Source organism: Botrytis deweyae, assembly GCF_014898535.1.
Source record: "Botrytis deweyae strain B1 chromosome Unknown BDEW_051, whole genome shotgun sequence".
Classification (NCBI taxonomy): Eukaryota; Fungi; Ascomycota; class Leotiomycetes; order Helotiales; family Sclerotiniaceae; genus Botrytis; species Botrytis deweyae.
In genome coordinates, this window is record NW_024066258.1 from 150,437 (window position 1) to 174,655 (window position 24,219).

At 41.7% G+C, this 24,219-nt stretch overlaps 6 protein-coding genes across 6 annotated transcripts; 3 read left to right on the top strand and 3 right to left on the bottom strand.

Annotated features, from left to right (window-relative positions):
- Positions 1 to 146: 146 nt before the first annotated feature.
- EAE98_011685 (uncharacterized protein) lies at positions 147 to 2,813 on the bottom strand (the record flags this gene model as incomplete). Its single annotated transcript, XM_038959308.1, has 1 exon — positions 147 to 2,813. One exon carries the CDS (start codon positions 2,811 to 2,813, stop codon positions 147 to 149), a length of 2,667 nt encoding a protein of 888 aa, XP_038804366.1.
- Positions 2,814 to 9,129: 6,316 nt separating this feature from the next.
- On the top strand, positions 9,130 to 12,697 carry EAE98_011686 (uncharacterized protein; the record flags this gene model as incomplete). The annotated part of the gene is made up of 3 exons (XM_038959309.1): positions 9,130 to 9,841; positions 9,962 to 12,277; positions 12,327 to 12,697. 3 exons carry the CDS (start codon positions 9,130 to 9,132, stop codon positions 12,695 to 12,697), a joined length of 3,399 nt encoding a protein of 1,132 aa, XP_038804367.1.
- A 2,146-nt stretch (positions 12,698 to 14,843) lies between these two features.
- On the bottom strand, positions 14,844 to 18,178 carry EAE98_011687 (uncharacterized protein; the record flags this gene model as incomplete). The annotated part of the gene is made up of 2 exons (XM_038959310.1): positions 14,844 to 15,024; positions 15,108 to 18,178. The coding sequence occupies 2 exons, from the start codon at positions 18,176 to 18,178 to the stop codon at positions 14,844 to 14,846; spliced, it is 3,252 nt and encodes a 1,083-aa protein (XP_038804368.1).
- Positions 18,179 to 18,245: 67 nt separating this feature from the next.
- On the top strand, positions 18,246 to 18,840 carry EAE98_011688 (uncharacterized protein; the record flags this gene model as incomplete). Its single annotated transcript, XM_038959311.1, has 4 exons — positions 18,246 to 18,271; positions 18,461 to 18,479; positions 18,535 to 18,724; positions 18,794 to 18,840. The coding sequence occupies 4 exons, from the start codon at positions 18,246 to 18,248 to the stop codon at positions 18,838 to 18,840; spliced, it is 282 nt and encodes a 93-aa protein (XP_038804369.1).
- A 322-nt stretch (positions 18,841 to 19,162) lies between these two features.
- Positions 19,163 to 20,126, bottom strand: EAE98_011689 (uncharacterized protein; the record flags this gene model as incomplete). The annotated part of the gene is made up of 3 exons (XM_038959312.1): positions 19,163 to 19,508; positions 19,562 to 19,711; positions 19,807 to 20,126. The coding sequence occupies 3 exons, from the start codon at positions 20,124 to 20,126 to the stop codon at positions 19,163 to 19,165; spliced, it is 816 nt and encodes a 271-aa protein (XP_038804370.1).
- Positions 20,127 to 23,582: 3,456 nt separating this feature from the next.
- On the top strand, positions 23,583 to 24,053 carry EAE98_011690 (uncharacterized protein; the record flags this gene model as incomplete). The annotated part of the gene is made up of 2 exons (XM_038959313.1): positions 23,583 to 23,679; positions 23,734 to 24,053. The coding sequence occupies 2 exons, from the start codon at positions 23,583 to 23,585 to the stop codon at positions 24,051 to 24,053; spliced, it is 417 nt and encodes a 138-aa protein (XP_038804371.1).
- Positions 24,054 to 24,219: the final 166 nt, after the last annotated feature.

Here is a 24,219-nt window from a genome sequence, read left to right on the forward strand (position 1 = left end):
ATTGCAATCCAAATCTTCAAGGTGTAACGACAATATAAATGCAATAGGAAATCTGAAGATCAAGATGAAAACAAAACCGCAAAATACCCCAAGAAACTTCATGACTAAATCACATACGTCCAGTCTGTCATGATTACATAGTATCTTCATATAATAGAAATTGTATACCACGTAATCCCATCTTCATCTACATCAGTTGAGATATAGTCTTTTTCTGAAGGAAGGGCATCGCCAAGACCCAGCTCTTTGAATTGCTCATCATCTTGGGTAAGATTCATGGCTCGACGAATTGATTCATAGCCATCAGAGTAGCTAGGCAAATCAAAATAACCGACACGCTCATATTTCCCATTTTCTTGATTGGTCAACATTAGCACGAGCACCTTAATAGAATTTAACAAGACGCCAATAGGCAACATTAAAATTGATTCAGAATAGCTCTCCAAACCACAATCTCTATGATCCCAAAAGATATCGGAAGTTCTAATTGGGAATTTACCAAAGGATATTCCGCGATAGTTGTTAGCAGTGTTGGGACGTGGCTCCATTCCAAAGATCATCATAAATCTTGAGCGTAGGGTCAGGATTCCGCTCTTAACACCTCCAAATGGATCGTCGGTATTTTCAAGAGTTATGTCAATTTTGGTGACGTCGATATATGCTTCATGAAAAACTTCTGTATCCCCAGGAAAATAGACTGAATTGTTCACTGCAGCCCATGACCAGGAAGGGGCTCGCCCCGTGTTTTCTCTCGGATGTTGCCTATGCTCACCGTAGGTGAACCAGCACATCTGCTCTCTAATCCGAGATTGCCACAGTCCTGCAAGGTACTTATCACCATTTTTCTTTTGGTGTTGTCTTGCCACACCACCTATTGCAATTAAACGATCACTCTCGTTTGTTAACGAACAATGGGTGTATATTTGGATAATCTTGCTCCAGGACAGGAGCTCTTGTTTAGGTAGATATAAGGTGTGATCAGAGAAATTTTCCGGTAATGTACCAGGAAAAGTCTCACAAGCCTGATTAGTTCTACATTCCCAAAAGAGTTGGGATTTAGTAAAATGTAAGGTCCGCGGGGCTAGTATTCGCTCCTGGAAAGCCCAAGCGCGGTTTGTCAAGGCCGCATTGGCGATATTGTTTATATACAAACGGTCATCTGCAATGCTGTAGACCTGTTTTTGACGGTCCATTTTCACTTCGACCTTATGTTTTTCCGTGTATCTCAAGTCGCGGTCAAACAAGCAACCAATGGTACCATCTGGGGCGGCTGTGGCAGCAATATTCAAGCTTGAAAGTCCATAAACGGTAGCCATTCGAGAAGCCTCTCTACTCCAATCCTCAGGATCGCCCTGTACTATACATAATGAATCAATCCACAGCCATGAGAAACCTAAGACTCTCGCAATATAAATTGCATCGCGGAAAGTTTTGCATAACTTATCATAAGGAATTTTTATCAAAAAATCTTGGAGGTTATCCTTTTGGAGCCGTAACACTTCAGTCTTTCCCCAGCAATGGCTTAGAGTTGCATATTCTGAGCAATTCTCGTTGGAAGACATACACAGACGTGTTTCTTGAGAATCAATTTTGATCAGTCGTGTAGGTAGAACAAAAATGTCTTCTTGTTGCTTACAAGCACTGTGATTTAAGTGGCATTCTCGAATCCATGCCCGCACAATACCCGTAGATTCTTCAGTAGCACCCAATCGAAGCTCTTCACAGCTATTCTGACCATTTTTTTCATCAATATAGCAAGAATCCGAACCATGGTCTAGCATGATTTTTGTCCAAGTAATTATTTGCCGTTGATCATCCTTGATTGTTCGGAAAGTGGATACAATATTCCAATCGTACTCTCCCTCGTCGTGTATCTTGCAATCGTATTCATTTTCTTTATGAAGCACTATATCTTCAGGTTTAAATTGATCAAGCGGCAAGTTGTCGCCGGCCTCATGAGCACTGAAATCGTATTTTCTCAATTCAAAGGATAATATACTCAGAAAAAGAGCACACAGATGACAGCCACCTGATGCGGATGCTCTTAAGTCAGACATCGTATCATAATGCGCAGAACTTAGGGCATGAAACCCTTTATTCTCCAAAAAAAACTCACAGACAGAGGACCAAGTATCAAAGAACACCCTACAGAATTTGCACAAGTCGGGATTCAAAACCTCGGTCGTGGTCGTGTTTATTTCGTTCTCACTCTCCATGCTATCTTTGGCCCCTTCAACTTTTTTGATCGGCCATCGTACGACAACAGAGTCATTACGTTCTGAAGCAATTCCTGAAGAATCTGGATGCCAATCTTCCGAGCTTTCTTCTTCTTCACTCTCTTCATGTTCCCCTAAGAGAGCCTCATCATGAAGTTTATCCACATCCAAATTGCTGCCAGAACTGACATTGTGGTCACCCGAGTCATCCAAAACATCTGTTTCAGCAGCATTTTCGTGTCCCTCGGTCCCACGAGATGCCTTTTCTCTCCCCTCATCAGTACAAATTTTGATATCAAAATCGTGGCCAGAATCGTGGCCCGAATCGTTCGTTGCATGGTCATCGTTTGAACCTTTATCAATCTTCGGATCTCCATTTGTATCGGCGTCGTCAATCTCCACAAGAACTTCATCATTTCCTCGCTCTTGAGCTTCACAAACACCACCCACTTCTACATCATCCGTCCCAGCAGCATCCGACGGCAATCTTCCCATTGCATCAGACTCCATCGCTCCCAGTTCCAACCCTAATTCTCTCAAATCCGCAATTTCATCATTAGCACCATCAACTCCTGATCTCTTTTCCGCCAAAGACATAATTCACAAAAGATGTATTATGAACGCAACAAAGCAAGTAAGTAGGTAGGCTGAAAAGGTGGGGTAAACGCGACGTTCAAAGATCCATCGATATCTCGCATGCACGCTTACGTACCTATCCAGTCCAGTACCTACCTATTTAAGCAGTCACGTTACAATTCATGTGACCAGCCATATCTCCTCGTACTCGTGATTGCAATTCTGCAGGGCATCTCAATCCCTATGATATCTACCAGAGAACTGCAGCATATGGAGTATAGAGATAACCAGCTCTTTCTCTCCTACTCGTAACCACAATCCCAAAGCCTCAATTTCTAAGAAACACACACTCAAAGCTGCATACTCATGCACGACCAACCAATCACACTCCAATCCCCGATCTTCAGAGCTGAAATAAGAACCAGAGAATAGAGAATCCCACCTACCCACCCACAAATACACATTCAACTCCTTCATACCCTACCCTCCCAACCCAGCTCGCCATCCTAAATCCCTACGAGAGAATCGAGACACACTCAAAGCTCCATCGCATGACCCATCATCAACAGCGATACCCCAATGCAAAGTCCACACCTCCATGATTCGAAGCCTCATACACACACACCTAGTATCCTACATACGCATAGCACATCCCCCTACAACACTTCCTTCCAATTCCAACCCGAGCCCTCAACCCCCCAATCCGTGGTCCAAACATGCAATCCATGCACAACATGCTCTTTGAACGTTGAAGATCCCTCCAAAGACCCAAAGACCCACCTACCTACCTAATGCACAACACTACTCGGTAGTTTCCCCTTTGCACCAATTAAAAAATCCACACCATACGTGCAATTAACCAATCTCAATCCCAATCTCTCCGAATCTGTCCGTCTCTCTTCCCCCCCTCCTCTCTCCCTTGGAAAAACTCCACCTTCATCATCCTCAACTCTATTCATATTCATAAGCACTTTCCCAATTCCCTAACCCCCTCCCCCCATTCCACTCAACGTCTAGATTCTTTTTGTTTCTAGAATTCACATAATGCGTGCGTGTAATCTTTCAATTAGCTTACTCCAACTACAATTTCCAGAGTATGTACTAACATTTTCCTCCTGCACGTTAACGGTCTACTGAGAAAAGGTTTCTCTCTCCTATTTTTCCATCTCGATTTCCGTATTTTCATGTTGATAAACCAATTGGTTACAGTTGCAATCACTTTGTACCTACATATACCACTTCCCTCTCTCAACACATCCCATCTAGTCTCCACTCTCCAATCCCCGTCTCCAATTCCCCATCTCCAACCTCCAAGCTAAAAAGCACATAAACACCTAAGTGACCTAAATACCCGACTAGAATAAAGTAGCACCATAAATAGGCAGTCATCATCAAACCCCCACCTCAGACTTTCTCAAGTCTCAGCCTGTGTCTCCCAAAGCCCCACCCTACCTACGCCTCATAGATCTTAAAAGGATGTATCAAATGAAATACCCCAATCCCCAAAGTTGTCACGTCACTATTTACCAAGCAACCGGGTTTCGAGCACCCGCTTCCGTTTTCCGTCATGTGAAACATATACATACTTCTTTCTTGTATCTTATCCGCAGGTTCCGATGGATCACATGCAGGGCGCCGATGTGGCTTCATGAGTTCGCCTCATTTATTTCTATTTCTCGGACCCTGGGATTTGTGATTTGTGACTTGCAACTTGAGCCCGAGTTTAGAAGCAAAGATTTGAGGAAAAGGAAAGAGAGGAAGAAAGCAATTGGCAGGATAGACAATATGTATATGATAGGGGTTTAGGTCTGGGCATTGAAGCATTTGATATTTACCCAGACGAACGAAAAGGGCTCCAAGCCAAAAAGAACAAGATCAACCGTAACACAGCGGAAGCAAATATAGAAACAATGTCACACACAAAAAATCGATACTTGGAAACATCAATCATCATGTGACATTGTATCACCCCGATAACTCTGACAGAGGGTAACACGAAAAGCAAAAAAGGGATGAAAAAAGATCAAAGTACATGGTTGATATGCCGGTAGCCATTGACATCCCATCTTTGTGTTACGGAACACGACCTTTACACCGGTGGGTAGGTATTCCGCTCTTAGCCGACTAGCTGGATGGGATTTGGACATGTTTAAGGGATGAGATGGAATGTGAAAATAAATCGGGGCTGAATATACGGGGATGAAGCGGAACTTATCTTCATCATCGAAATCTATTCATCTGGAACTGTTTGAAGAGAAGTTTGCGATCAAAGTGGAAAAGAAAGGAGCGGTGGAAGAGATCGAAGCAACAGAAGATCTAGAATCAGCCACGGGGGCTGATATCTGACCTGAATGTGCCTAGAAAATGCATGGAAGTGCATTTCCCCATCACATTTTGAAATTCCCATGTCGATATTAATGAGATTGATCGTAATAGGAAATCATGAGAGGATGGGATGGTCAAACTAGGGACTCCAATTGTGGGTGAAATGAAAACGAACATTATCTGATGTCGTCAACCAAATTCCGAACAGTGCGAAAAGAAAAGGAAATTATTAGCATAAATTTTTTCACATTTCGTATTGGGCACAAACCTACCCCCGGGGCCTACCTACCCAGATTCCCATCCGATTTGTACAATACCTTTATGCAAGATTATCAGAATAAATGCAGCCAAAGTAACCCCTGAATGGGTAGAGTGACATTCGAGAGCTCTCGCCTGCCGCCATCCTACACCAGGGCGAGACCAGGGATACGATTCCCTGTATTTTGTGGAGGAAGGATTGGGATTTGAGTGGTACGCGAGATGTTTCGTTATGCAAGTGACCGTTTGTAGATATCTAGGTGTCTGCAATCGATCAATGAGTGTAAGCGCAGAGTTGTGATGATTTGAAACAGATAATCCCATTGATTATTTGAGATTCTCATACCTCGAAATCAAATATTTCTTTCCATTTGTATCATCGTGAAATGGCGATGAAAGGGAATGGAACGCAAGAGTATATGTCGTCCGTATCTGGAAAATACCCATTTAACGGTCTTGCAGTGACAGATTTTCGGGTTTCCTTGGTGTTACTGCTACTGCTGCACCTAGAGCGAAATGTTCTAGGCGTTGAGACTAGTTGACTAAGGTAAGGCAAAGTCAGGTACGTACTCCCTACGTTTCCATCCGTCTTTCGGGATCAGAGACTTGGTTTGAAGTAGTTTATGCCACGCAATACCGGACTCATTTGGGATGCATTTCGCGTATGTATGTTACGCATTTGAAGGAAGGTTAATGGAGAAAAGTAGAAACGTTGGAAGATTGGAAGGCTGGAAGACTGGAAGACTGGAACACGAGAACGTTGAATTGAATGAATGTGGTATTAATTTGGGGGATTTTCATCGCCACCTCGGGTTCATGGTCTGTTTGTACTGATGTACTGTTGTACCGTTGTACTGCTGCACTAGAAGTCCTATAATTGACATGTGGCGGATGAATCTATTGAATGGATGAGTAGATGAATGGACGGACTGATGAATGGGATGGATGGGATGGATGAATGGATGAATGGATGCGTGGATGGATGGATGGATGAGTAGGTCGTAGTGCTGAGTATATTGGGAGGAAGCAGCACTAGTACTAGTCCCCGTAGAATGAGATATTGATTCGTATGAACCATCATTTTGATTAGTTTGACTTGAATATTATACACAAAGCAAGATAAATGGAAACGCTATAAAGTATATAAAAGATAAATCGTGGCATGTCATTGGATGTGGCGATATATATACCTATAGGATGAATATATAGTATGAATATATAGTAGTCCGAAGACCAGCTGAATCAAGTAAAGAACCGTTTCTCACACCATCCCCAAGATTTTGTGTGCCTGGTCTAGCAAAGTCACGAAAGTGTAAAAGAAAGTGTTCGCCGTTCACGCCATTCATCATTTGGGACAAGTGGGAGCACTGGTGGAGGAAGATCGACAAAACGCTATTTACTAGGTTGATAAACACTTTATCTTATTTGATCCCTTCTTTCCATCCTTCAGATCCTTAGGGGTTTGGAGATGAGGTTTTGATTGATGAGAGGGAGGAAAGGATTGATTGGATGAATGTTGTTGTGAGCGAAGGAAAAGATATTATAGAAATGAATATATACATACCATACCGACATACCTAGTAGGTACTCCCTTGGGTATTATCATAGCAGATGGATCGACGACGTACCGAGGTAGATAATCCACCGTCTGGTACTTGGGCATCTGTATTCAATATCTATCTATCATTTCAATACCTACGTCGTACTTATTACTCACTTCAATTCAAGTAAATTGGGATTGTCCACGATCTCTATCTTCATCATCATACCTGGATCAGAGATGATAGTAGAAGTATCACATTGCTTCATTTAAACTTTGGAAAATCCATTTGCTTTTTCTTTAGTTTCCCTGGAGAAGATCATTCGCTAGGCAATCTATTCCCTTGGTTCACGATAAGGAATATCATTTGGAGTGACACGGCGGCGCTTTTATTGGGATTTGCTTTGAATGTGCCAAAGGGACTAGGGAGGTTCCTACAGAGATGGAGGAGAGAAGAGGAGAGAGGAGAGGAGAGAGAGAGAGGAGAGGAGAGAGAGAGAAGAGAGTGGAGAGAAGAGCAAGCAGAGGAGAGAGGAAAGAAAGGGATAAATAAGAAGAAAAAAGGGGTAGAGAGAAGACAGAGGGGCTGGAGGGGCAGAGAGGAGAGGAGAGAGAGAGGAGAGGAGAGAGGAGAGAGGAGAGAGGAGAGAGGAGAGAGAGGACAGAAAGAGAGAAAGAGCAAAAGAGAAAAAGAGAGAAGTCCGATATAGAAAGTGGTGAATATTATTACTAGAAAAGGTTAGGTACCTAGGTACCTACCACTTTTACCCAGGTACCATTATCATTTCACACTTCTGTCCCCTTGTATACCTACCTACCTACCTACCTACCTTTGAACGCCCACTACCACCCACGCAATCAACCACATTCCCTTATTTTCCCCATATATCCATATATATCCATATACCCAAATATCCAAAATCCATATATCCAAATATCCATACACATCCATATCCATCCAAATATCTATATATCCCTCGTACTTTACATTTACCTACATAATATATAATCAACCAACCAACCAACCACTCGTTACCATCCCATAATCTATAATCTATCTTCGGAGAAATTACCTGGGTAGTACCTCTTCTCTGTCTATTGTCATTTTCATAGTCAGAGTCATAATCATTGTCATTATTGTTATTGTTATTGTTATGGTTATGGTCATTCTTTTATAATCTTCAATTCAATCCCATTCCATTCAACTCAACTCAACTCAACTCAACTCAACTCAATTCAATTCATCAATCCAGTCCAGCCCAATCCAATCCAATCCAATCCAGTCCATTTCATTTCAACCCCCATTCATCCCAAGTCAACCCCAATTCGATTTATAAGATCAATCGTGTAATCTTTTTTTATACACCACCACAACCCCCCAACCCATTTTATTAATTCATTCCCTTCATTCACACTTCACTTACCGGTAGTTGAATAATAATAATAATAATAATTGATTTCACTATCAACTTCATATCAATCAATACGAATTCCAATTCTACATCCACACATCCCATCCATATCTAGCAATCAAAAATTTCTTGGAATTGCCGGATTCCTTTCTCCCTTCTTCTTCTTCTTCTTCCTCTTCTTCTGCTTCCTCCTCTTCTTCTCCTCCTTCTTTTCTCCATCCCCCCCCCAAACCTTCCTCACCCCATTCAAATCCTCCATCAATTTATTAACCGTTTACCTAAGGCGTTTGATTGAATGATCAATGGATTGATTTGATTTGATTTGATTAAACAACAGTGGAGCTCAAGGGGAAAGTTTAAGTACTTCATACCTAGCTTCATCACCCACCGTCCACCGTATTCCAAAGGGTCTGATCTGCAAATCTTCCTTTCTAGCATCAACCTTGGTTCGTCTTTCACTGCCTCTCAGATAGTCACACCAAGACCTCCAGGAAAAGAGAGCTTGTTGTTCATTAAATAGTCGGGAAAGCGTATATTCCTGTGCCCTTGTGTCCGAGATTACAAGGAGCGTCTCTCACTTTATCCACGAAACGCCGGATCATCCCTCCCTTCCTCCCTCTTCTCCAGTCGAATAACTTATTACTCCTGAAGTTCGCGGTAATAGCGTCCACCATATACACTCCTTCGATTCGATGTCATACTGAAAGGAATTTCAGTTACCTATCACTGGCAGATCTGCCAATACAATCCTTCATATTCAACAATTTCAGTATATCTGCGCTCCAATAAATATTCATTCGCCATGGATAATAATAATTCAACTTCGGCTCCTCTCGCAGATTACTTTTGGATCGCGGGGATTGATTCTCTACAATATGGGCCCGAGGTTTTCCCTTCGAATCCAAGAGATAGATCAAGCAACATCATACAAGCGCCTCCCTCTCCGCAAGTCGATGCTACAATAGAAGAAAGTCCCGAAGGTGAAAACTCTCCTCCTCCAAATAACAATCGAGCTTCTGCACGACATTCCCGCAATAGCTCATGGAATCGTCTCAGCAAACAATCCTCGCACGAATCGCGAAGCTCAATATCCACTCTCGATGAGCTTGAAGGAACTGCGAGTAATCGAAGTAGTATGACCATTAAAGCTGGTGAAATTGGTCACATTAATGGCAACGGAAACAGCACCGGCAATGGCAATGCAAATGGCACTGCACATGGCACAAAGACCGAGGGCGGAGGAATATTTGGAAACTTCGACTTCGATACGGCGCTACTGAAGTTTGCGAGTGAGCGGGAGAATTTCCTGGATGACTTGAGTTTTAGTGCTGGGGCAACACAACCTGCGCCTCCCATGACAAATCCGAGAGCTTCGAGATTAAGAGTGGAAGATGCAGAAAATATACATAGGAGGAGTCCGACTTTAAGGAGCGTGGGTGGAAGTATAAGGAGAAGAATTAGTTTCAGAGATCTGAATAGTGTAAAGAGACAGCCTTCCATGGCTGGTAGAAGTAGTAAGTCTGACAATCTGCGTCCCGGTGCGGCACATATATTACATGCATTGCATACACCCAAGATGATTTTAACCGCAGCCCTCTCACATCTTTGAATACTCATGCTGACCATTACAACAGTGTCAGTTCGCACTTCGAGGCGCCTTAGCAATTACAATTCCGTCATCCCGCCCCCAGAGCCCCTAAATCTGGATCCTGACATGCACCCTTTAAAACGACGTTTTGAACCCGTTTTACTCGATAGATACCCACCTAAACACGCGACGGAGGAATTACCGAGGAGAGGTAAATTTCCCGATTATGTCCCTATGTTTGCATTTCCAAATGATATCAATATTGTTTCTTCGGACGAACGACCGCGATCAACCTGGCATGGATTTGCTATGACCTCAGATGACAATTCCAAAATATATGGAATTACTGTAATTGTCTGGAAGCCATTGGATCAAGAAGCGGCCGGAAATGTGGAACGAAGATGTGAGGCTTGGAGACAAAGCCATATGACAAACGAGGAACGAGAACTTGCTGCAAGTCTGGGAGAACGACTGGCTGCAGAACGTGCACACCTTTCACAGTTGCTAGCAAAATTGCCCAGTGTTGTATCTGGCTCAGCCGCTAGAGAACAGTTGGAGGAACAGATTAGCGCAGTGGAGGAAAAAATCACTTTGATGACTGATATGTTGAGGCCCGTCAGACACGGCGCAGCAGCTAAAATTGAAGGATTGACTGATGGCGAGACGGGGCTTTGGATACCCAGGGCATATGGAATCCTTGGCAGAGATGGAAGTATGACAAGCTTCTGGAAGGAATGGCTGAAGGCTGTTGTGGTACCAATGACGGATGGTGGAATCCTCCGAGTTCCTGCAAGTTCGCCAAAAATCGGTAGATGGCAACCCCTGGAGAGATATGTCGTCAACCTGTGTACCGAAGCACTGAGCCCGATATCTTCGAAAACTCAAATTGAAATTGCAGTGCGAGAACTACGACTCTTTGCGCGAAAAGAAGCACCAAATGAATTGCCAGATTCACGAAATACGGATATTTATGCACTATTCAGGGCTCTGAGTATACCCAATATTGTTGCTCTGGTGGAATTTATGTTGTCGGAATCTAGGATCATTTTACTGTCATCCCACACAGCTATGTTACATCTTGCTAGTAAAGCTTTGGTCAGTCTCCTGTACCCACTCAAATGGGCAAGCATCTTTATTCCAGTTCTGCCAGCTAGATTGATTTCTGCGCTGGAAGCACCTTGTCCTTATATTGTTGGAATTGAAAGGAGATATGATAATATAGAGCTTCCGGAGGATGATTATGTTTTCGTGGATTTGGATCAAGATACCGTTGAGTCGACTGCTCCACCGGTTTCACTACCACGACAACAGCGTCGAAAGCTTGTGTCCCTCTTGCAGCTGGCAGCTCCTCATCACAATAGATGCGGTGTGGAGGTAGCACCGCCACCTTATGCTGTTGAAACCTTTCCTTACGATGCATTTTCGTCGGAGAACGAATCAGTCTTCACACAGAATGCACCACCTGGGACTTTGGGTAAGTACGTTAGTCAGAACTCGACAACATTCGGAGAACCAGATCCACAAAAGATGAAGAGACCTTTGGTTTTCAATGCATTCTTGCAGTCGAAGAATGACCACACTCGTGTTGAGCGTCCATCGACTAGCGTGTCAAGTAAAACCAGTCCACCAACATCTTTATCACCTGTATCTGGTCACTGTCCACCAATGCCTACAACTCCTATCTCTCGAAACGATTCTGGGTTTGCTCTGACGGCTACTTTAAGAGAGAAGAGATCTGGTCACTTCGATACAAACTCGAGACGTAGTTCCTCATTTGGTCTAGAGCGACAGCCGACACTTCGTAGACCCAGTGCACCATTTGTCAATGGTCATTCAGCTAGTCTTTCCACTTCTGCTGTTTCCATTGGCGATAGCAACTCTAGTTATGGTTATGCACCATCTGCTTATGCACCATCCGCCTATGCGGCCTCAACTATCGCTGCTTCAACAATCATGCCTAACATGCTCATGCAACCAGTTCTTAATACGGAGACAACAATATGGGTAGAAGGACATTGCTTTGTTTATAATGCCAACGACATGGGATCTGTGTGCTCCATATGTGATGAGAGGGCAGAGGACGATGGCATGTACACATGTAATGCTTGTAACACGGTATCACATGGCCGTTGTTTAGGTTGGTGTTCACTTGTCTGTCCAGCCGCCTTCCATGCAGATCGTGTACGTGCCGCTTTCGTTCGATGTTTCGCGAATTTGTTCTACACCTACAGAAAACATCTTGGTCGGCCATCGAAAGAACAAAAGTCATCTGGACAATTGTATGGTTTTGATTTAGCTGCATTCAAAAAGAGTCTCCCAAGTGATCAACAAGAATATATTGTAATGTTGGAGCAGACACAAGGTAATTTATTCCATGGTTAATATTGTGAAGTATACTAACGTTAAGATAGCATTCAATGAATTCATTCATGAACGGGAAACTAAGCAATCAAACGATCGGGATATTCAGTTATTCGACTCGATCATTCAAGCGAAGAAGTCTAGAGGACGCGCAGCATTCTTCTCTTCGAAAGCTTCACTTCGACCCAGTTTCCTCGAGGATACATCAGATCACTTATGGCGCTCCGCATTAGTTCCAGTACCTAGAGATGCTAAATTTCCTGGTGATTACAAGACGATTGTCTCTAGAATTCCAGCACAATTGGATATTGGATTGATGAAAGAGCCACGCAGTGTTGCAGGAGTGCCACGTATGGACATGCCAGGAAAAAGGGTAGGCCGTAAAGCAGTTCCGAGCATGCTTGGTGGAAGAGGAATTTGAGTATGAATAAATGGAAAGAATGGTTGCATACGAGAAAGATATGAGACGAGGCCGATGGATCCGAAATTACGATTGAAAGATTACAGAGAAATACACGCCCGATTATAATTCAAAGGAAAGAATACGAAAGAAAAAGAAAGAGGAGAAGAAAGCGAGTCGATAATAAATTTCAATGCAAGATGCGAGCGAGATGTGTAAGATATCCAAGCGAGGAGTTTAAAAGATTTTTTGATGTTTTGTTGTTGATTCTCTTCACAAGTCCATGGAGCGAGAGCCTAGTGGCGAAATGCATAGGGTGGGTAGGAATGGGTGGATGGATGGATATCTGTGTGGTGTAAATAGGTGTTGAGTGGAAAGCAAACTTTTTGTTTTAATTGATTTTTGGGGGCGAAGTGGGTAGATTGTCCGGAGGGACGAGAGATGGGAATTAATATTTGGGGAGAAGCTGGGGAAAATAGAGGGGCAAGAGGGGAGGAGGAAAGTCGAGCTAATGTGTTGGATTGTGAATTGGACTCAATGGCTGGATGGTTGAACGTCGTGTTGGGATATGATTTGATTCTGAGTGGTTCATTGGTTGATTGAATTGTATTTTGCCAGCTTGAATTTTGCTTTCGAGAGCTTGCTCAATGCATAGATACTCATGCGTAGAGGCAGGGGAGGGGAGAACAGAAAAACATGGCGGATGATGAGATGTGAGGTTGGGTGATTAATGATGATGATGATAAGGTGTGGCGGATGAAGGGAGCTGGAAAGGGGATTAGATGAGTTGAGACGAGATGTGATGAGGGGTATGGATGGGATGGTGAAGCGAGAGATGGAGGAGAAAATGTACAGAGATACAGTTACACAGAGAGAGATCATAATAGCGATACAGCAATACATCGAGATGCCAAGAAAGCAAGAAAGTATCAATTCAATTTTCAATGCGTACATACATGCATACATATATACATATATGACTTGAAGTGAAAGGTAATGCAATCAATGCACAAGTGTAATATTCGTGATGTTTTGAGATTTCATATAAAAATCCATCACCTACTCAGGTACACCTAGGCATGTAGGTATGTATCATATTCCAATTCACCAACCCCTATTATACTATACATACATATACGACAAGTACAGAATCTAAACATCACACATCACACATCACACATCCCACATGAAATATGAAATTTACAAAGATCAAAAAAGAAAAATTCGGGAATTCTTGTATTCTTGTATTTTTATTCTCGTCCTGAGATTGAGTGGGTAGGTGGGTGGGTAGGTAGGTAGGTAGGTAGATAGATAATTACAAAGGGTCTTTCTTTCTTTCTTTCCTCTCTTCTTCCCTTTCGTTTCTTCATCCTCTCTTCTTCCCTTTCGTTTCTTCATCCTCTCTTTCTTCTTTCTTCTTCTTGTTGAGAAGAGAGAGGATAGAGGATAGGTTTTAGAAGGAAGGTAGGTAGGTAGGTAGGTAGGTAGGTGGGTAGGTAGGTGAGTAGGTATTATTCCCTCCCCTTTCACATATCATATCATATCATATCATATCATACCGCAAAGATCCTTCTCTCTTTCTCTCCTCTCCTCTCCTCTCCTCTCTTTCTTTCCTTCTTTCCTTCCTTCCTTCCTTCTCGAATCTATCCTTCCTTCTCGTATCCTCCACACCCGCCAGATACCCCCCCCCCCTTCTCTCCCTCTCCCTCCACCAACTCTACCGACGCAAAAGTCCCCAATGTAAATGAAAAGGGCCAAAAAGCATAGATACTCCATTCACCATACCTGGAAGCATTTTTATTCGAGAAAAGAAAAACCAAAAAGGAAAAGAAAAAAAATCCATACTCCACTCCGATGAAATATTCGTAATACGGAATACGAAATTCGGTATTCAGAATTCTGGACTCGATTCACAAAACCCGTAGGAAAGCGGAAAACGGAAAAGGAAACGCATCCATCGTCTTACACACCCAGCAATCGAATTAAAATGTAACGAGGGGATCGTCTCATCTCATCTCTTATCTTCACTCCTCTTTCGACTCCCAAAGCTAGAAGCTGAAAGCTGAAAGCTGCCACTGAAGAGAGTGTCCCATTTCTGTCCATTTCCAAACACCACCTATGTTTCCACAGAGTATTCGCGTAATGAAATGAGTACGATGAAACGAGTCTACAAATACAAACTTTGCGCCGCAACAATATCTCTCCTAATTTTCTTAAGCGACTCGTCGAATTTATTCGAAATGTCATCTGAGCCCATGACTTTTCCTGCTTGAGCCATTTGTCGGAGGAGTTCTTCAAGTCGACGGAAGAGTCGGATCAGAGATCCTTCGTAGACGTCGGTCATTTTACTATTGTGGTGTGTTAGTACAATTTTATCTCATCTCATCTCACATGAGGATCCTCAAGGAGGCTAGACTCAAGAAAAACTTACCAGATTTCCGCAAAACTCTTCCCTTGTGCCCAAACGTAAACAACTTCCATTAGCTGCCACTTGAAACTAGTCACGTATTCTTCCTCATTCATCTTTAATTTACTCTCCGCGGTAACCTTGGCGACGATCCTAGCTTGAGCTTGAATTTCTCTGTATTTAGCAGCCAATTCCTCTTTGAGTGGAGGACAATTACTCTTTTCTTCAAAGATGAAAACCGACAGAACGGCTGCGCACATTTCCGGAGTCAAATCGTTGAAATAACCATTGAAAAGGAGTTCAGAAAGAAGAAGTTCATGACCATCGCCTGTGGATGAGATTTCACATGCAACACGAGCCTTTAGTTCGACGACTTCTTGTTCGTTGATGAAACCGAGACGACGTAGAACACGTTTGCGTGACTTAAGCTCATCGAGTTGCATGATGCTCAATGCGGAAGCAATAGCCTTGCGCTTCTCTTTGATTTGTTTGGTAAGTTCGAGTTTGCCAGCGTATTGATTATAGAGATCTGGAAGACGGGGCGAGTTGTGGAGCGGGTTGGAGAGTAGACGAGATTCAAGAACTTCAATCTTGCGAAGAAGTCTCTTGAAGGAATCATCTGTAATGCCCATATTCTCGATTGGGTCAAGCACTGCGATACCATCTGGGAAACGACGTTTGACTTCCTCGAGAGATTTGCGTACTTGATTTCGTTCATTGGCTGGGTGAAGATCCTTTGGAAGGAATATACGGACATGTCCAATGGCTTCAACACATGATAAAAGTACAGGAACAATTTCCATCTTGCCTTTGTCGCCTGCACCAGGTGGTGTGATGCCTAACGGTAGGTCGTTTTGTGTTTGTGTAGTAACTGTACTGTCCGAAGAAACTTGCAGAAGAACATCAAGGATGTATGCTTGTTGTGGAGGAAATTCTTGAGCAGATCCTTTAGGAGGTCGTCTTGCTGTAAACTTCACAACTGCTCCCCAGCCGAAATCATGATCTTGATGTTTGATGTGAACAACCCGTCCTGGTTGCATGAATTGAAGACAGTAGTTGGGGTGATTAATAACATCACGCATGTCTTTGGTATATGTGGTAAGCTGTTGTCGAAGATCGAAGTAATCCTTAATTGTTGCTTCATCTGGAATTTGAACTTCATCCCTCGCAATTTGCAAGTCTTGAAGTTCCTTTTCGAGACCAGTAACACTTGAAGTGTTCTGGAATTGGTAGAAACAATGTTCCAACATAAATTCTGGTGAGATTCCTTCCAGACGCATCAAGTTAAGAATCATGTTATAACCAAGGTAGAAAGCTGAATTGAGCTTGTCCTGCTCTCCACGTACAATTGTCTTGGCACTCTCTGGCTCCATTTTGTCGTTGATCATCATAATGACAATACCTCTATCATCAAGACCACGACGACCGGCACGACCCGACATTTGCACGAACTCAGATGGCGTCAGGTATCGCATCTTCTCACCATCAAACTTCTCAACGCTAGTGAATACTACAGTCTTGGCAGGCATATTCAGACCAATGGAGAAAGTTTCTGTAGCAAAGAGAACCTTGATCAAATTCTCCTGGAACAAGATTTCGATGGTTTCCTTGAGAATAGGAAGAAGTCCAGAATGATGCACACCGATACCACGTCTCAACAATGGCAAGATGTGTTGAATTTGAGGTAGGGTCCTATCCTCTTCCGAGAGAGACTCGATTGCACTCTCGAAGACCTTTGAAACCATGTCTTTTTCGGATTGATCGTTAAAAGCCATGGAGCTCATCTGTAATGCATATGCCTCGCACTCTCTTTTACTGAAACTGAAAACAATAACAGGATTGTAATGCTTCAACATAATCATTCTGACAATCTTGTAAATATCAGAACCTTCCTTGTTGGCACCCTTATTGGTCTTCTTGTCTTTGCCACGTCCCTTCTGTTTCGCGTTGATGTCTGCTGGATCAGCGCCTTTCTTATCCTCTATTGTTGCCATGGCCTTTGAAAAGTTATCCTCCCTGAAGTTTCCCTTCTCATCAACAATCAAATGTATACCATCTGCACCAGCTGGGAAGAAGTAGTGTTGTAGAGGGGTAGGTCGGAAATCGGTGTAAACAATGTGACATGGCTGGTTGTGAGTTTTCGTGATCCATTCAGCAAATTGCATAGCATTGGGAATAGTCGCAGACAAAAAGACATATCTGACCTTGTCTGGTAACAAGATGATCGTTTCTTCCCAAACCACACCTCTGGATTTATCTCTCATATAATGAATTTCATCAAAGACGACCCATGCGACTTCACGCATAATCTCGGATCCTCGATACAACATAGATCTTAAAATCTCGGTTGTCATAACCAGACAAGTCGCGGTTGGGTTAATTGTAACATCTCCAGTCATTAAACCAACATCTCCAAAATCCGCAGTAAATTCTCGATATTTCTGATTACTCAAAGCTTTAATAGGACTGGTGTAAATGACTCTCTGGTTGTTTTTGAGACATTGCGCAATCGCATATTCTGCAGTAACAGTCTTTCCCGCACTGGTATGCGCCGAGACCAATACACTCTCATTTCTTTGAATTGATGCAATAGCAACTTTCTGGAAAGGATCCAACTCGAATGGCCAAGTTCTAGCGGGTTCGGCAGGAGCTTTGTGCTGCGATATTGGAATGTATTCGTAATCGGGAGGTAAAGAAACTTGATGTTGAATGTTGTGCTGTAAAACCAATGCTGTTTCTTCTGGGGCACCTTGTAATCCTGCTGAAGCAGCTAGCTCTCGCGATTGTGCTGTCTCGAATGTATCTGTAACTACCGGATCGGCTTCTGTGTCTTTTCTGCGTCGTTTAGCGTCCTTCTTTGCTTCTTTAATTTCGTCATCTTCTTCAATATCCTCTTCCTCTACATCTGCTTCTACCGCTGGCTCCTCGGAGTCTACCATCTCAGCATCCACATCTTGCGCATCGGCAATTGGCTTTACATCTCCATTCGCATTTCTCTTCTTGCTGCGATCTTTCTTGTCTTTCTTTGCCTTTTTAGGCCTGCTGGGAGCAGCTGTCTGGGGCTTATCGTCGAAGGCGTCAAATAAGTCGTCCATGATGAATGATATCCTACCACATTAACCAAGATGCAAAAGGCAATTGTGGTTTGTTGATCCTTTTTAAATGTATCAAAAAGTCCCTGGTACAAGGTGTGAAATAACAAAGATATTTTTTTATTATCGCTTTCCGCTCCGGGCACTATCTCAGATAACCTTGGCTTGGAAAGTCCCATTCTTTATTGAGCCTTAGGCATTAAAATTTCTGGTTTGATTGTCGGCTAGTGCCAAACCGAGCTTCAATCAAAATCATTCGATTGACTGTTTACCAAAAATACAAAGCAGAACTCAATTCTTCAAGGTAAGGCTGCGCTATCACAACAGCCGCAAGAGAAACGACTAACTGATCATGATAGATGTTGTCTAGAGCCGCCGTCCGCGCATCCTCCTCCACCTCAATGGTCGCCCGCCGTGGCTTCCACTCTACCCGTGCTCAAATGGGTTCTCCATACCATTACCCTGAGGGACCACGAAGCAACATTCCATTCAACCCAAACACAAAATTCTTTGCTTTAAGATACTGGGGATTCATGGCTCTTGGATTCGGTAAGTTAGGATAGCAGTCCGGCTGAGGGGCATGGAGGCTGAAGGGAACCACACTAATACTGGGTTTAGGTGCTCCATTCGGCATTGCAGTCTGGCAAACAAAGAAGAACCAATAGAGGGTTGTTAAGGTGTGCTTTGCATTGGGAGGACGGTTATGAATCGATTGGCATTTCAGAGCTAGAAGGGTGGGGGAACGATTGTGTATACAATACAACAGTTTTCACGGACATGACTTCATTCTCTATATTGGTTATGATGGCCTCCCAATGTACTAGTCTTTATCGCGGCTTCTTCAGGGCCCCATGTGACTCTCATGGTCAATTTATACCCATAGAACTAACTCGCGGCTCCTCAAAGATACTTTCTCACCCTAGATCAAGCGATTAGAAGACAGCCCTTCGTGTCTCTAATATAGCACCACCTTATTAGACATTCCCCTCAAGCCTGCACTTTGACCTTGGTATCAAAAGTATGCCTGTCTGCTGCTTTCAAAGCGAAACATCCCTTGAATTCCTCCTGGGCTCCCGATAGCTCTGTCATTGCACTCTTCATATGATCAGGATCAGCTCCATTCTGAACCTCAATACTAGCAGTCAAAATCCATTTGTCTTCGGCATCAAATGGCTCCAACAATTCGAAGGGAGGCAACCTGCTATTGACTTTAGGGCGTGAGCTACCATCAACTTCTTGGAACTCCGAAGGGATTTCAAAGTAGCGACTAAGTGTGAAAACTATATTATTATGAACAGTTCGGTGACTTTCTTGAATGATCTCCCGTGTGAATCTACTTGATGATTAATAACTGTAGATGATTGGTTGGTAGTAATTTCAACGTACCGGTGACTGCTTGCTTGAAGAAGCCTACATAATGACTTTTCATTGTCTATCGCAATGAACATTCTGCTATTCACGACAGCAGCATTGGCTGGATCTGGAAGATCGGTCCATCTCAATGTACCTGGCACCTCATCACATGGGAGAAGACCCCTAGTTGAAGTCAATAAGTATTTTGTCAAGAGATTGAAAGCCGTCTCCAAAGATCACATGGTGTGATATGCAATCAATGAAAAGTAGGTACTTACGGTTGACCTTCTCCACCATCAACCTCCTTTGCTGGCTGACCAAATTGATTTTTATCCACATCATATATCAGAGTCAGAACATAAGATTGACGAATCAGCTGCTCGTTGAGTGATTTCCACCAGAATTGTTTATTCGGCGGTTGGGCTTTCAGAAAGGAAGGGTCAAGACCTTTCAAATTGTTTCGACTTCGTGGACCTTCGAATACTAATCGTCGACGGATAAAGTGCTGGGGTATCATGCCACAATAGCCCTGGAGCACACGGAGAGAATGGGATACATCTTCGCTATCCACGGACGCCGAGAGGAATAATTCATGCATGGTGATTTACCCAGGAGGTAGGCTGACAAGGATTGAGTTTGGGGGAAGGCCGAAGTACGGAGGTGGAAAGAAAATGTTTGAACTTTGATGGGGAGGTGGGTGGAAGTTTTTGCTTATTGTGGTATAAATTTGGGTGAGTGAGATGAAAATGAGGGAGAGATTCCGTGGCCAAATTATACATTCGAAACGGGTTGTTGCAGTGGTGATGGGTAGGTAGAAATCAAATCAAGGGCCTTGTGCTCAGAATATGATGACCGTAAAGATGCGAATCTCAAGGAAAATAAATATACCCTTTTCCAGTCTTTAATTCACATCCCCCAGATATACACCAAGCTATTGAATTCTTTGATATGGAACGAATGCAAGCTAATGATTTCTTTGCTGTCACTCTATCAACATTTCCCCAGACCACCCCAGACTACTAGACCAGACAAGGCTTTCGAGGCTGACAGAGTAGGGAGGCGAGTAGGTGGGCAGATAGACGGAGGGGAACTCTTTGAACTTTACTCGCATTGATACTTGGGATGATAATAATTTACTTCAAAAGTATCTAGTAGTGATAGTAGTAATTGGTATACAATCAGTTAATGAACCAATGAAATGATTATTCTCTCGCTTATGTTCGGATTTGTCCCTGCATCACCCGAATTACTACTACTGTATGTGAGACTACTACTACTACTACCTACCTACTGTGTACACATCCAGAGGAAAAGAATCCTCGGTCGGTCCATCAGATCATCTAAAAATATCAGATGTTATTATTGTATCGGCAGTCCGTTGAAAATTCAAACCTTGGCTTATTATGACTTGACTTTGGACTGATTAGCTTGTGAAGAGCATCTCTACCGGACCAACCGACCAACCAACCAACCAAACAGCCATCAAGCAAGCCATCAAGCCGTTTAATCTATCAAATGTCACCTACCTGGGCGTGCATTAGAACAACTCTACGAAGGTTAGAAGGGTAATTAATATAAACCCCACTTTTACTAAAATCTTACTGTTTTTATAGATTTTGCTATTACTTTAAGCGATTCGAATAGATATTGAATTATTCCTTTCAAAATTCAGTTTTTAAAGCTTTTATTTGCTTTTTATTAATTCTAATAGTTTTTTAGTATTTAAAGTATTTGAAGTTTTTAATAGATTTTAAATAGATTCTAAATAGAATTTCGAATCAATATTCAATAAGAAATTAGTGATTTTGAATAAATCATAAATAAAATATGACTTTTACAATACTTTCATCATCTAGAGTTCACCATATAAATTTTCAACTAGCGACGTGATTCTATTGGTCCAAGGGCTAAAAGTGGGGACACATTTAGGTGCATTTTACATTACTTACCCATCCAACCTCCGTACTACTGCCCTACCTATTCGCAGGAGAAAAAACAGGCGGGATTCGACCACTTCTACAATATCTTTTATAATTCAATTATTTTTCTTCAATGTTATATAAAATGGAATTTCGAAATGTTATCTAAACAATAAGGAGCTAAAATCTCTTTTGATCTCTTTGAATTTATATAAATTATTTGTAAATGATTTATTATTCAATTAAACTAAAGGATTTTAATAAAGATTTAAATTGTCAAATTCCGCCTGTTTTTTCTCCTGCGAATAGCCTACTACTACCCTACTGTCTACATACCACACGCCCTTCCTACAAAGTGAAGCCTCTCTCGCCTCTTTCATATATAATATAACAAGGAATCTAGGGATAGAAATGATCAGACACTCATTTATCCCCTAGAGTACGGGTTTATAACGCTCAAAGTGGTCCGTGCACCGAATAAGAACATTTATAGCTTTATAAATAATATTATATATAAAGATTTCAATATTATATTTGAAGATTGAAATTTATTAGAAAAGTGATAATAAATATATCAATTATATCTTTATAGTTTTTAAATTGTAAAATAATAATTAAATGATTTTAAAAATATTATTATATTTTATTTTTTTTTAAATAAAAGCATTTGTAAATAATTTCTATATAATTTATATTTAAAAATATATATTAAATCAAAAACTCGATATTTATTAAAAATAAAAAGTATAAATAAAAGATTATATAAAACTTTAAAGAATATATTATTTATTTTTATCAAAATAGTAAGTATTGAATAATTATTATAGAAAAACGTATTAAAATAATAAGAATTCTCAAGATTCTGATGTTCTGATTGGTTAATAGATCCCTGTTAAGCGAGGGCGCCGTAAATACGCACTCTAGGGGATATACTTTGTATATACTTTGGATATATATCACATTCTTGACATTATATACCTAGTAGTACTTTTATACGGAGATTGGATAGATAAGTAATATAAAACCTACCAAAAACCGATCATACTTTTCTCCATATTTAGAGGCTTTAGCCAATCATATCGTTACGCTAGTTGAAAATTTATATAATAAACTCTAGGTAATGGAAGTATTGTAAAAGTTATATTTTATTTATAATTTATTCAAAATCACTAATTTCTTATTGAATTTTGATTTGAAATTCTATTTAGAATTTATTTAGAACTTATCAGAAGTTTTAAATATTTCGAATACTGAAAAACTATTAGAATTGATAAAAAGTAAGTAAAAGCTTTAAAGATTGAATTTTGAAGGGGAATAGTTCAATATCTATTCAAATCGCTTAAAGTAGTAATAGAATCTATAAAAACAGTAAGATTTTAGTAAAAGTAGGGTTTATATTAATTACCCTTCCAACCTCCGTACATTACGCCATTAACTAGCATGTGTCTGCAACCATCGTCAGCCAATAAGCAGGCAAGAATGGTTGTGCGATAAGGAAAAAGCAGATGATTGATAATTTGATATTGTCTGAGGAATTCGAAATGAATGCTTGGTGCTCCATCGGAAGTGGCCTTTATCAATGGCTAACCCCGCACCAACATAGACCTTTTTTTTTACAGTGGTATTCTATTAAAGACGGTTGGATTTTCTACTCTTCGGTGTCTGTTACAGTTTCCCCCTCTTGCAAAAGATCATTTATTCATTGTTGTTTCTTCAATTTGTTCAGAGAGAAAGAGAGATAATATATATATATATACACACACACACACAATCACTCAAACCATCCACAACTTCACATACCTAATCACCATATTTTCTTTTTAAATCAACCACCACCATTTCCATATCTGGTTACTAGCGGACGCCTATCTATCCCCCCCCATCCACTCATCCATCCGATTCCCGAATTCTCGTCCCACTTACCACACGCTACGAGTACACCATCCCCAAGACTAAAGCTTTCCATTTCCCAATCTCTTTTTCTTTTGACAACTTGACAACTCAATCTCCAGCAAGTCAAACAGTCAAACACAGAGGCCAACGACGATCCTGATTTCTTTCTCAAGGTCGCACATCTTCTCAGTATTTACAAACTCTCTTTGTGATTACTTCTTCAATCTTTCTCAACCATCAAGATGTTTGCGACCAAGGTTCTCCGTCAAGCTTCTGCTGCTGCTGCTCACGCTGAGCGCACTCCATTGATCAGGTTCATGGGCAAGAGATCAATTCCTTGTATGTATTCTAATTTGCAATCTGCTCGATGCTTCATTCTAACAGTTGAAATAGCTTCGGTTGATCACTCTGCACGACCACATCCAGCATCCCCAACCCACGAACTTCCAGCAGGATTCGCTGAGGCTCAAAAGTCTTCCTCCTCTTCCTTCTCTTCCTATAGACAAAATGCTCAACAACATGGTCCACTTGGTCGCAGCGCCAGAAGTGACGGTACAATCGGTTCTCTCTCCGGTAGAGCTTTAGGCTCCGTTGCTCCATCCAAGGGAGAATACTTCGATCGCAGTGAACTCCCTGCACGTTTCCAACGTACTCCAATTGATCTTGCCGAGATTGATGCCATTGAGACTGGTGGTGCTACAGTTGTTTGCTAGATTTGAAACTCAAAATTAAGGAAGAAGAAAATTATTTGTACATTTACGGCAGGCTACGGAAAAGTGATGGATCGAGGAAGAATATACCCACGAAAACAACGGATTTCATGAGGATTCTGTAATAAGATGGATGAATATCAATAAGCTATCTTTCAGGACAGAGTGG